At 39.1% G+C, this 13,409-nt stretch overlaps 1 protein-coding gene across 2 annotated transcripts in view; it reads right to left on the bottom strand.

The window, feature by feature from the left end:
- Window positions 1–13,409, bottom strand: part of LOC122796666 (cadherin-6-like) — a 1,044,052-nt gene that overhangs the window by 780,110 nt on the left and 250,533 nt on the right. For both annotated transcript variants that reach the window (XM_044065326.1, XM_044065327.1), the window contains exon 2: window positions 9,011–9,386. In XM_044065326.1, the coding sequence (XP_043921261.1) occupies window positions 9,011–9,238 (228 nt within the window). In that variant the 5' untranslated portion in view covers window positions 9,239–9,386. The remainder of the gene's footprint in view (window positions 1–9,010; window positions 9,387–13,409) is intronic.

Here is a 13,409-nt window from a genome sequence, read left to right as displayed (position 1 = left end):
CGTTGTGAAACATTACCTTAGAGATGCAGGCAAAATGTCAGATTCGTCCATGTTAGCAGCCTTGCACATTGCTTGAACAAGCTATTTTTCTTTTCTCCTTATCAATAGGTTATTTCAAGGTCCACTTGCTTATAACAGGAACAAGCCTAGCATTTTCTGCCTTTGTCAAACAGGGCTACAACTGGTACTAGTGTCAATGAAAATTCTAATACTTAGAATTGTTTAGTAATGCTATTACAGAAACAAGTGGTGCACATAAGTAGAAACATTATTTCCACCTGTTTCCTCACTACTTTTATCACATAGGCTACTGTCTATTGTGTTTCATTTTGTCATGTCCTAAAAATATACTTTGTAAATCTTTTTATTTGAAACATGTTCAGTCAGATAAAAAATGACAGCTAGCCATATGGGCTCATGTTTTAGATGTGTACTAAAGATCTTTTTGGTTGCTTCAAAACTACACATAGCTTATCCAGTTTTAAGGCATATCCACAGGAATAAAACATGACTGATGCTGCACACAAGATGGAGTTTGTGTGATTTAAACCTGTATTTAAGGCAATGCCTGTTTTATTCCTAACTTCTTCTTCCTTTATAATTTAGGCACTACTTCCAGAATCTGAGTGCAGTATTTTAAAGGTTTTGATTTTGTTATAGGAATAGAACATAAATCGAAGAAATGCACATGACAGACAAAATGTATGGGAAGCATATTTGTACTGCAAAAGAATGGACATCAGTTGAATATAGTGCAGCTCAAGTTACCTGATGACACAATTAGAAACAACATAACTTGCAAAGAGAAAATCTGTACAAATAGAAAAGCAGCATATTTTATTTAGAATCTAGCTGCAGAAATGGCAACTATAAAGCCACAAAGTGAACACTACTATAGGCGGATTATGACAGGTATGAATTAAATTTCTGTGCCGATTATAAGTTTGGTGCATTTGTGCAGAGGTGCTCACTGCGCAGCCATGGTTAGCAATGCCCTGTACGGTAGCAAACACATAGAAAGCAAATGTTCCTCATATAACAGTCCATAAAACTGTACCTTGTAAAGCAGCAAATATAGAGCAAATACCTTCCTCACCGATAAGCTTAGAGCAGCTAATTGAGCACTGAAAGGCAATACCTATAGATTTACCAGAAATCAGTATTGTCTAAACATTAAAGTTAGTAGAAATTAATACTATTTACCATAATCTGTCCCAATAAAGCACCAAATCTGCACCAAACAAAGCACACTTAATAGCCTTCTAACCACAGTACACCACCCCTTTGTAGCTCACCAATCAAAGGACTGGACAGCATGCATATGCAATTTCCTAGTTTCTCTACAGTCATCTTGGTGGATATTGGTATCTTGAGACAATGTAGCAATTGTCCCATGTTTACAGACAACCAATTAATCCTTAAAGAAACAGACACAGTATGCAAGAAGTGCACTTACACAATGACACTGGAGGCTAAACTCTTGCATACAACTCTTCATCACGTTGTCGAAAACATGCACACAACACCAAAATCACACAGCACACACCACATGCATAGACTAATGTATGCTGAGACACTTAGAAGCAATCTTCCTAACCAAAAAAGATTGCCTAGACTGCCTGTTAGCAAAGCTATGTCTCAGCAAGCCCAAAGGTTCTCAGAAACACCTAACATCACACATAGAGTCACATTCAATGGAACCCCAAACACTAAGCACCTAAGGCAAGGAAACATACCTCCCAAGACTTTTGTCATAGGAGAAATTCAAGACATTGTGTTGCCCCTCTAACCAGGCTGAATAAGAAGAAGATAAAGGTTAGTTGCGTATCTGGAGGCAGGATCCACAAACTCATGCATGTACCAAGTCATTACACCATGGTTACCAGTATGATTCCATCATACTCCATGTAGGTGTAAATGACCTGAGGCATACATCCCTGGACTATTTGACGAGAGACATTATGGACCTCTCAGACTATTTGTCTCTGGCTGGAATGAGTCTAGCATCGAGCAGCACATTACCATCGCTGAGGATGATGCCACAACATGAGCAAAAATGATTCATTTCAACAATAGGCTGTCTTTCTGGTGTCATTATAAGGGGATCTAATATTTGTTAGCTTGGGAGGACATTGTTAACAGACCAGGTTGCTTTGCCGAAGATGGTCTGCACCTGTTCTCTCTAGACCTTTGAATACTGGCTAAAACTTTATCCATCCCAATATGACTTTTTAGGCAATGCCAAATTGACAAACTACTGACATAACAAAATCAATCCAACCGAACTTCAAGGAGTTGCTTCCCCATGCCAGGAGGTAAAAAAAAAATACACTCCCTCCAAGCCCTCCTCACACTCAAGATTGGGGTGGGTTTGACATAATGGTTAAGGTCTTTGCCTCACAGACACAGGGTACAGGTTTTAATTCTGACTATGGTTCCTGGACATTGCATAGGGACACTGTAAACTAACATTGGGTGGCATGGTGCCTGGGCAATTTTTTTGGTCTAGGCTTGTAAAGGCTCCAGGGTCATTAGCCTAGTACACACCTATAAACCTATGGGTTATTGGCTAGGCTTAAAATGGCCCTTCAGGGCAGTTAGTCTAGTAATCCCTTATGAGCCTATGAAAATACAGATGTCTGTGCAGTTATCGAGACATTGTTTAAAGTAACAGAGAGTACCCTGGCAGTGCAAGGTTTCAGTGTCTTCCACACCTTTAGACTAGTAGCTGCACAGCCAAGGGCTAAAGATGGAGACATCTCAATGTACATCAGTAACAAGCATAGCTCTAGGGCAGTCAAGCAGGATAACATGCTGGAGTTCCTCCACATGCAAGTTACCATAGAAAAAATCCCATACCATATCCTTGCCAGTTATAGGTCACCCTCCATGTCCAGTGAAGCTCACAATGCATACGTGGACCTAACAGACACACTTACCATCCAATCTAACATCCTATTCATGGGAGACTTTAGTTATCTCTTTATAAACCAGGACACCTACATGTCCTCAAATCAAGAGGCACAGAGATTCCTGGACTTTGTTAATGCAAACACCCTTGACCAAATAGTGAATGTCACCAACAGAGGCTACAACATACTGGACCTCTGACTCACAAATATGGCAGAATGCTACCCCCTCAATGTCACACTCTCCATAGTAAGGTATGACCATAAAGCTGTCTCCTTCAAAATCAAAATAATCTCCATAATCTGACTAAATGTAGTAACAGTTAAGAACTATTCCAAGTCAAATTTGTTAGATATTATGAATACAAGGCTGAAATTAATTCTGTTGTAAATATGCTGAAAGAAAAAGCTTGCTTAAATGCAGAAACAGAGTTTATTAATATGTGATCTGCAGTCATACTAAATGACCATGGCTTGGAAAATAAGGAACCTGCTGAATGGGCATTTTTCCCTTACAGACTTAAAAACAGGATGTATGCAAGAACAAAAATGCAAAATCTGCTTTTAAAGAATGGACAATGACACTGTGGGAATGTGTTTCCTCAAAAATATGTTTTTCTGCATGGAAAACAGGACATGTTTGCACAAGAACAGATGTTCTTATACAAAGATCCAAATAGAATACAGGATGTTCACACTGTCAGAATAATGTGTTTCCTCAAAAACATGTTTTTCTGCATGGACAACAGGACACTGTTATCAGCATTGGCAAAAGAACAGATGTTCTTGTACAAAGATCCAAATAGAATACAGGATGTTCACACTGTCAGAAAAGCTGGTCTCTTACAAGACATTGTTAAACAAGGAAGCTTAGTATTGTTTCTACAGGATGAGCAATTCTCCAAAATAGAATATCAAGAGGAAATGTATATGTTTATGCATGACCAAAAGTGTATATAAAGAGCTGTATAAATCCAGTTATGTTAGAGGTATGGTAGGGACTCATTTGTCCTGAGGTAAATGTTATATATCTCACATCATCTGTACTATATGAGAAGTAAAGCTGGAACAGTACTTTAAGCTGCAACATTAGTACATTTGGTTTATTATAAAAAGTTATTTGTTACTGCTCTCTAAAGTTGATGCTGCAAAGTATATTCTCTCATCAGTGTATATTCTGCAAGTTTCTGTATGCAACAGACTGTGAATGCAAATATAACCAGACTTTGAATTTTAGCAGAATCCAGCCAGCAAGACTGAGTGTCTTAAGAACACTTCAAATCCCACAGCAAGCAGCAGCAAGCAAGTAAGAGCCATATAATTTTTCAAAATTGCCTTTTATTAAGTCATGGTTTGTCAAAATTCTATGCCCCTACAATCCCCCAGAACACAGTAGTTTATGCTGAATTGCTATAAGAAACTCTCTACAGCCATGTCAATGGCTGTATGGATGTTGCTGTACCTACCAGAAGTATGCTCAGAACTTGGTCCAGAAACAAACCACCCTGTTGGCATCCCAAATTGAACCGGCTAAACAACAAAAGGGAAACAATCATGGCAAAAATCAGGAAGGGTAATTTTCATAGAGATAAGAACTCTCTTATTACACTAAATAGGCAACTAAGAGGACTAATTGGGTCAAACTAAACAACCTCTGTGGTTAAGATAGCCTCACAAATGAAAGAACTATAAGGCCTTCTTCACCCATGTCAGAACCTCAAGGGCAGCACAGAGAAATATGGTGAACTGGTATTTACTGGTGTCACATTCACCAAGCCGGGCGGCAGAATGAACCTGTTAGCAAAAAATTAATTTCCAACTTTACCCCCTCTCATCCCAAACCAACCCCCCAGAAATACCATCAAACATAACCCCTCCATCTATAACTAGGAAGTATGTTCTGTCTGAGCTCCCTAAAGCCAAGAACATAGCCTTAATAGGCCCCAATAACATCCGAGGATGCCTCCTGAACACTCTAAAATACAATTTATCAGGATCCCTGGAGTCACTACTTAACTACAGTTTTACAGGCTTTGTGCCACTAGAACAGATGACTGTGATGGTCATCCCCTGTTATAAGGGAGAACCTTCAACAGATCATGGGAACTACAGACTCATTAGTCTGACTATTCTTATTTGCAAAACTAATGACCAATTTAACATGGAAATTAGCAACAAGGACATAGGAGAACTCCAGACACTGGACCCATCCCTGTTTGGATTTGTCATAGGAAGGTTATGCTTACTTGAACCTGGTAGCCTTCTTTGAAAAGGTCACTAAGGCAATGCTTAAGGGAAAAGGTGAATACTGCCTGCCTTGATCTTGCTAAAGCATTTGATATAATACCCTACTTGGGTATTGTCAATAAACTTACAGAACTAGGGATAACCCCCTTTATAGCATGCTGGACAGACAGCTGGCTCATGGATAGGACAGGATAGGTTAGGCTGCCTCCAAAAAGAAGACAGTCACCAGTGGAGTCTCTCAAGGATCTGTGTTGGGCCCATTCCTCTTTGGTATCTACTTCTTGGATTTCAAAAGCAATGACAAAGACTTTTGGCTAACCAAGTTCACAGATAAATGCAAACTGGGAACAGCCACTGAACCACCTCAAGATGAGAACACTCTTCATGAAGGTCTAACACAGACACAAACACTTGGTGCCAAAGGCATGGCTTGAAACTCAATACAAAGAAATACATTGTAGTACCTTTTGGGAAGTGAACCACCCTGGGTAACTACATTATCAAAACACCTCTAAAAGTTGATTTACTAGACAGGGATTTAGGAACTCATTTAGTCAATAACTTTGTCTTTGATCAACGTATGTTAAAAGCAGTAAGAGAATCCTTCTGTGGTGATCACCTTATAAGGGCATGGCTTCTAGGTCTAGAAAGGTCATTGTACAACTATATCTGGCCCTCTTCAGACCCACTACAGAGTATAATGCCCACTTTGGCATGTACCTGCCCAGACACATGCATCTGCAGTAATGTCCACAAAGTTTCCTTACAAAAAGAATTCAGGGAGTAAACACAATGCACTATAATAATTGCCTCAAGGTCCTGTCTATTTTACTTAGTAATATACAGACTTCATAGAGGTGATCTTTGCCTGGAATACAAGGCATCTCTGGACTCTGTTTTGATGAACTTTTGCACATCAACAAAACAGACAGCATCAGAACAACTAGACTAAAAGACTTAAATCTTGCTTGCAACATGGATAGGACATGTTGGTGAGACAGATTTGTGTCTTAAAGAATTCTCATTCTCTGGAACAGGCTCCTCATCCAATTGAATCAGAACTTCTCCTTAACCTTATTTAAGCCCAACTTGGACCAATGGATGGGTAATTGGAAATTCACCCCCTGGTCTGCCACTTTTGCCTCTGTTGGACAGAGGCAGTCAGCAAATTACCCCATATAGAAATTAAATTTGTGGGTGACGTTTGTGTTGCACTGCCAGGATTATATGGACCTTGCAGTCATTAGTCTAGTATACACTTATGAACCTATGAATTACTTCTACAGGCTGGAACAGAATATAGCATCAGCCACTATGCAAAAGTATGTCGCAAGGATGACGTCATGTAAGCCTGTGTGCATAGATTTTAACTTAAAGTGAAACAGTTTACTCCAACAACTATATGTAGACTACAGAAGCATAGAAACATCATCATATATAGTGTTAAACTGCAATCTGTCCTGCTAGCTTGGGCAAGACCTGATAATATTGACTTACTTCTCATCTTGCTTGATGGGTGGCAGTGGAGAGGCATTCAGAGTTGCAGTGCCTCAGGATTTCACATAAGTGCCTCGTATTATACTTTGGACTAGTCCAGGACCTAATGACAAATTAGGGGTCAGTTACCCACTACTTAATTAAGGACAAAACTCATTGCTTGTTACATTTCCTGCAGTATCAGGGATGCATGCATAGTTACTGAGTAATACCCTGTTTTCTACTAACTGCCGGGTGGGGATTTATGCTTGGCATCCTTAGATCCTTCCTTGATGGACCTTTTGCACATCTGCAAAATGAACAGCGTCAGAACTACAAGATCTTTTAAACTTTGCTTGTGATTTACGTATCTCAGAGAATTCCATTCTCTAGAATAGGCATCCCATCCATATGAAACACAACCCTTCCCTCACCCTATTCAAGTGTAACCGGGACCGGTGTATGGGAAATCAGAAATTCTCCCCTGGTCTGACACCCATGTCTTTGACAGACAGGGCCAGCAGTTAAATCATGCCTTTACTATCATCATACACCCCTTAAAGCATCCTATAAGGCAAAATAGCCTGTGGGATACACTTGGGTTGCATGGTTAGGTTTATTAAGACCCCAGTGGTTGTTAGCCTAGTATATATGTATGAACCTAAGAAGCTATGAACAGCATCAACATATGCATTACTACAGACAGCTCATTGTACCCAGACAGGCATTTTGCTATGTAAACAGGGATCATCCTTTCAAGGTTCAGAGGTGGCCTTTTAGCAATGTTGGCATCCATGTATCCAATGTTGTTGAGTCACATCTGATGTCTGTAGTGACCCCCATGAAGAGCTGCTACCACCTAAACAGCTGAGTTTACTAGGCAAGCAGGGAGCAGAAATAGATTGCCAGGCCATCCTTTTGTATCACACACATACACACACACACACACACACACACACACACACACACACACACACACACACACACACACACACACACACTCACACACAAACAGACATACGTATATAATGCACAGTCACCAATTTGCCTGCTGTATATATCTCTGAGATGTTTGAGTGGACAGGAGTACCCTTTCTGGGTTTCTGCCCATACAAGCAAGGGTAAGACATATAGAATCCACACAGGAGGTACCCCAGCCAAGGACTGAACCGGAGAACCTCTTACATTGATTGTATCAATAATACTCATTGCCACTGGTTCTGATTGTTATGTATACTGCCCACTAAGCATGTTCAAAGGTATAATTACGTGAAATTATGTTCTCAGGAAACTGCAAATACATTGCAGACAAAGATGCATAGTCCTACATGCCCCTCCATATACTCAGATACCCATGTGATGGTGCAAATTAAGGAAAAGCACAGAAACCTCATGTTTCTGAAAAACCCATAGGTCAGCATATGGGGGTCACTAACAGATCCTAATAGGATATGGTGAAAGGTTAGAGAACAGGTGATATTACTTTTCCAGTATAGTTGGCTGTGACATCAGGAAATATGACTGCAGCTCTAGCACAGCAGCAACAAATGGGAATGTAGGACACAAAGGGTGGCCCATTTACAACTATCTACACTAGCTTTGTTTATGAAGAATTAAATCACTCACAATATATGTTATCAAAAATCAACCTCATGTATCATCATAAACACAAACATGTAAAGCACAGAAAACACTAAGCACGCATTCCAGAGCATCACATGACAATAGGGCAGCTCATGGTAGGTATGTCGGACCTATACATATTCACATCAATAGTAGCATGAGTAAGAAGGACAGCTTGTCCAAATGAGGCTTTTCAGAAGGAGGTGGAACTTGCAACACAATGAACAGCTGTGGAGGTCGGACTGCCCAAGGACTGCTGCTGACTGAATCTTTATTCTAACAGTACATTTGTACAAGGGACAGCTTGATGTGTAAGCTCAAGCAACCATTCTGCAGGTTCCTAACATTCATCTTTGCTAGAATGTGATCATATGCTTAGGGAGTTATGCCCAAGATATTGGAAACCTGCTACTATAATGCAGGCTATCAGTAAATGAAAATTACAAGCTGTTTCTTATGCGGCAGTGAAACGTATTTGGCCTGATAAATGGCATTTATGATATTTTTTCTTTCAAATCTATGGAATTTTATAGAAGACTTGAGTTAAGAAGCCACAAAATTCATAAAGTGTGAACAAAGTGAGATTGTGAAAAAATTACATTAGAGTCTCTTAAGAGCTACTTTTAAATAATAACTTTTGTTTCTCCTGTAGATGGTGTTTCAAATTACACTTTCAAGGTTTCAAACCTATTCTCAGTGTGGCTGGAATGTATGATATTCCAGAATCAATTTATTTTTAAATGTATGAAACTTACCTTGCCAACATACTGATAATCAGAGCCTGTGTACTCCTCCAAAAGAAAGAACTTATTCCACATCCAACCACGTTTACTGCGCCGTAATGGCATACCTTCATCTGCAGATCCTTCCTCCTTGCTTTCCTGCTGCAGGCTTTGCATAGTTCTTTTGGTTAAGGTCAGGGTATGTGTTTGCTGTGGATGACAGACCCAGATCAACAGCAGGACAAGCTGGGGAGTCCTCATTATGACCTGAGTACTTTAAAGTATCTCAGATGGTGAAAAAGATCCTTTATGTTCTGCAAAGCACCCTTGTTACACTTCACAGAGCTTTCTGCATCCTCATTCTTTCATTTTCTTTCCTTAATGTTCACATTCACAATTTCTAAGGATCCTGCAAGGAATAAGAAAAAAAATATAAGACCTTCTTTCATGTGTGGAGTTCCATTACACAGTGAGGAAATCATATTAAACACTCCAAATGCTTGTCCCTTCTAACATAATATCAGACTTAGATTCATAGCTCAGATAGTTCTGTCCAAAGTCTGTTTACTCGCTGAAATTAATGTTGCCTAAATCTGTGACCTTAAACTGTGTCTGCTACTATAAGTGCCTACCCATCTCTAAATTAAGTTCTAATAATGTGTTTGTATCTTATCACCACTGGTTTTACTAAAACATTCCTTGAAGCCCCTCTTATCCCTGTTAACTCCCATTCCCTTTTGGTTCCAACTGAGACACCGCCTGCCATTCTTCACTTACAAGTCTTACATCTTTGGATCACATCTCAACAACTGTATACAAGCAGCTTACAACCCACTCAGATATACACTGCCATAGAACATGCAACCTGTGAAGCAAATTAACTGACAGACGAGCAAAGAACAAAAAACAATAATTAAAAGAATGCTCCAAGGTAAGTCAGCCTTTAAAATTCTTATTAAATGTCAGAAATGAACCCTATCACAGCAGTATAATGATGTGTACAGACCATAAAATGGACGTTCAATGTGCATGCTGGTATCAGTATACTTCTACAGGGAGGTTGGTGCTAGTTCTCAACTTGACTGAGATTTCAATTTGATAAAACAATGTTAGGGTATGCATTCTAAAGCAATAGACTGTCTGCAGGCTGTAGTGTTGAGATTTACTTGCTTTGGCTAGGTAGCTATGATTATAAATAACTTGTAGTATGGCAGTTGACCATTGCTGAACAATGGACTAGTAATGGCTTATTGTATCACCCCAATGGATTGGTAAAGAAGCCTTTGATAATGCTTAGCCTCCCAGTTTATACAGGTCCCCTGCAGTTCAGTCTATTTACTGTTGTTCATGGGCCTAAGTAAAGGATCTTTCAGCCAAGAAATAGAGCATTTGCTGGCCACATATTGCTACAACTCCAGCCTCATTGAAGACATAAGGCTAACATAGATTTCTTTGGACATCAAAGCTAACTATCTGCTGGACTCCTTTTGCCTAGGAATTCGTCCTGACAAAGTCCCTCAAAATCAAGTTTTCTTGGTGACTCCACCTTTTTAATACATGCATGTGTAGTATTTTAGCCTGTTTTCCATTATCTTAGTCTAGCCCTCCTTAACTTAAAAAAATATTTTGGGTGGTTACATTTACAGTACTGCAACATAGAATAGGCTATATTATGGCAGTCTGATTTGCTAGTGATCATTTCAGTGCAATACATGACTTATTTAAAAGACAACTATGGTGTGCTTTTTAGGCTGAGTTATTTAACCTGCATTTCCCTGTGCTTAAGCCTGTCACTAGCAACTGATTCTTCAGACAGGATTAGAAACATTTGTTGTGCTTAGGCACATCCGTGCTTCTGTGTTTGTTTCTGTATATTCCCTTCTGTATTTATGAACCTCTACTGGAATGTAACACATCAAATCACACCAGTCATCTGCTGAGTCTAAATCTCGACATGTTAACAAGTAAAATGAACAGACAATAATATAATTAATAATACCACATAACCCCCTTTCTTCTAGCATACCAGAATAAATGATAAGTTAATAACAGTAATAATAAATGGTTAAAATATGTATAAATTGAATTAAATATATAAATAATACAAACAAAATAAATAATACTATGAACCTATTACACTTAAGGGGCTTTTTAAGGAGCTTTAGGCCAGTTTCAAATTTCCTCAAGTTTGGTAATGAATTCTACAGCCAATGAGCATAAGTGAAATAATTTAATCCAGAATTCTATACATTTTTTTCTTTTATTTGAAAAATAGGTTGACTTAACTACAAGAGCTTGTTTGTCGCAACCTTATTACAAGTAAAGAAAAGCAATCAGTCAATAAGGTATACTGAAGACAAGTGATATCACACACAGACAAACACACGCACACACACACACACACACACACACACACACACACACACACACACACACACACACACACACACACACACACACACACACACACACACACATTACATAGTGTTTGATTATATTTGATAACCAGGGTACTGCATTGAGCCACTGGAACCTTTTTTCAGATTCAGCCTAAGAGTACAAACTCATGAAACAAATGATAGTAATAATAATATAGGTCAGACCCCAGTGCAGTAAACAACATACAACATTTCCTGTGCAGGATCAGAACAGTAAACAACATAAACTACTTCCCGTGGAGTAGCAGAGCAGTAAGCACCATAATCTATTACCTATGCATTAGCAGAACAGAGAAGTGAAGATGCTGTAAGTTCAGTACTTCAGCAGGAGCCTGACAAGGCTGAAATGACTGAGTTAAGTCAATTGTAAGTGATGTTAGCTGCTGCTAGTAACAGTTTTGCTTTTATATCCCAGTTCACAAACCACGATACTCGGACACCAACTAATCCACAAGAAATCCTCCAGACCACTAAGTTCCTCTGTACAAAAAGACTTTATTCAGATAAAACGCTTGTTTAAAAACACTTTTCGTCTGACAGAATCGTTGGACTTCTTCAGACAAAAAAAAGTTTGATACCATTCAAATCATGTTTAAATAACCTCCGTCATGTCACAGACAGAAGCAGGAGGTGCATGGAACGCCAGGACAGAGCAGTTACTAAGATTCAAAAAAATGGCAAAAATATATACTATGATCTGTCAATTAGTTTTATTTTTGGCTGTTTTTTTCAAGTGGTATCTCATAGGGGAGTCACTGGGCTACTATGTTTTGCCCTTATAGACACATTTAGAATTTTAGATCACAATGTTTCAAAAAATGTACACCCTTGGATAACCAGCAGGTTTGTTCTGATAGGTAGCTCGAGACTGACATCAAAGTTAAAACCAGTTGCAGACTGACCATGCCTCTCACCTATTACCTCAGTGACCCCCCCCGTGGCTCTGTAACTGGGGCCCATGCTTTTCACCATTTTTAATAACATCACCAAGGGCATTCCTAACAGTCCTGCATATCTTATGTGGATGCTCTAGTTCTTTACTGAGCTAATCCTCTAAGAGACTGGACAGAAAGCCATTGCAAAATGGGTGGTATGGGAGTGGACAATAATCATTATTTGATGGTAATATGAGAAGATTAAAGTGATACACTTTGGCTTTCATGCAGAGCTGATAGTGATCTTCAGGAAAATTGGCTTAAATCTGTTTCAGTGACACATTCCTAGAAAAAAAAATGAATCCCATCAGATATGTTGGAACCTAGAACACACACCTCATACTCAGGAAACACCTAGTGGAGCTATCTGCCACACTGTGGGTCTCTGACAGCAGATGCAGAATCCTAACTCCAGTACTTGGGCTAGCCACAAAGATCAGGCTTACAGCACTAGGAATTCCATTGTGACTCTGGTGGCTTCACACAGAACTGGAATACCCTGCAGACTCCACAAACAGGGTTACACTTCTCATCCAACTTGCTCGCATGTTTATTGACATAGTTCATAAGAGAATATCTTACAGTTCCCTCTCTGGATAGGCATCAAGGAAAGAGAGGAAAGAGAACAAAATATATTTTAGCCAACTGTTCACACAAACTTCTGATAAAGGTAGAAATAAAGATTTAAATAGAGAGAAAATGGTGAAGTACTGAAACTGGCTGCAAATAGTGAAAACTATACATTCCTTTTGGTCTCTAAGACTAGATAAAAAATAGGAGACATACTCATTTTTTTCAGCCAATTATTCTTTAACATTGTCTATTTGACAACCTGTCAGGTATGCTGGATTGCTTTTCTATCTGTTCTGGCATAAAAAGCAAATGCTGACACAGGCTAAGTGTTTGCTTTAGATAATTATAAACAATCAGATCCAGACTAAGGATCTGCTTAAGATAAATATAAGCAGTCAGATCCTCTGGCTTGCTGCCGCACCTTCTGTCTTTACAGTTTCACAGATAAGATTCTGGCATTTTCTGAACATAAAGTAATAATCACTT

The sequence above is a fragment of the Protopterus annectens genome, chromosome 3.part0 (assembly GCF_019279795.1).
Source record: "Protopterus annectens isolate FY-2018-M chromosome 3.part0, PAN1.0, whole genome shotgun sequence".
In the NCBI taxonomy this organism is placed as follows: domain Eukaryota; kingdom Metazoa; phylum Chordata; order Ceratodontiformes; family Protopteridae; genus Protopterus; species Protopterus annectens.
Note: the sequence above shows the minus strand (reverse complement) of the source record. Positions and strands in the feature narration are given on the sequence as shown.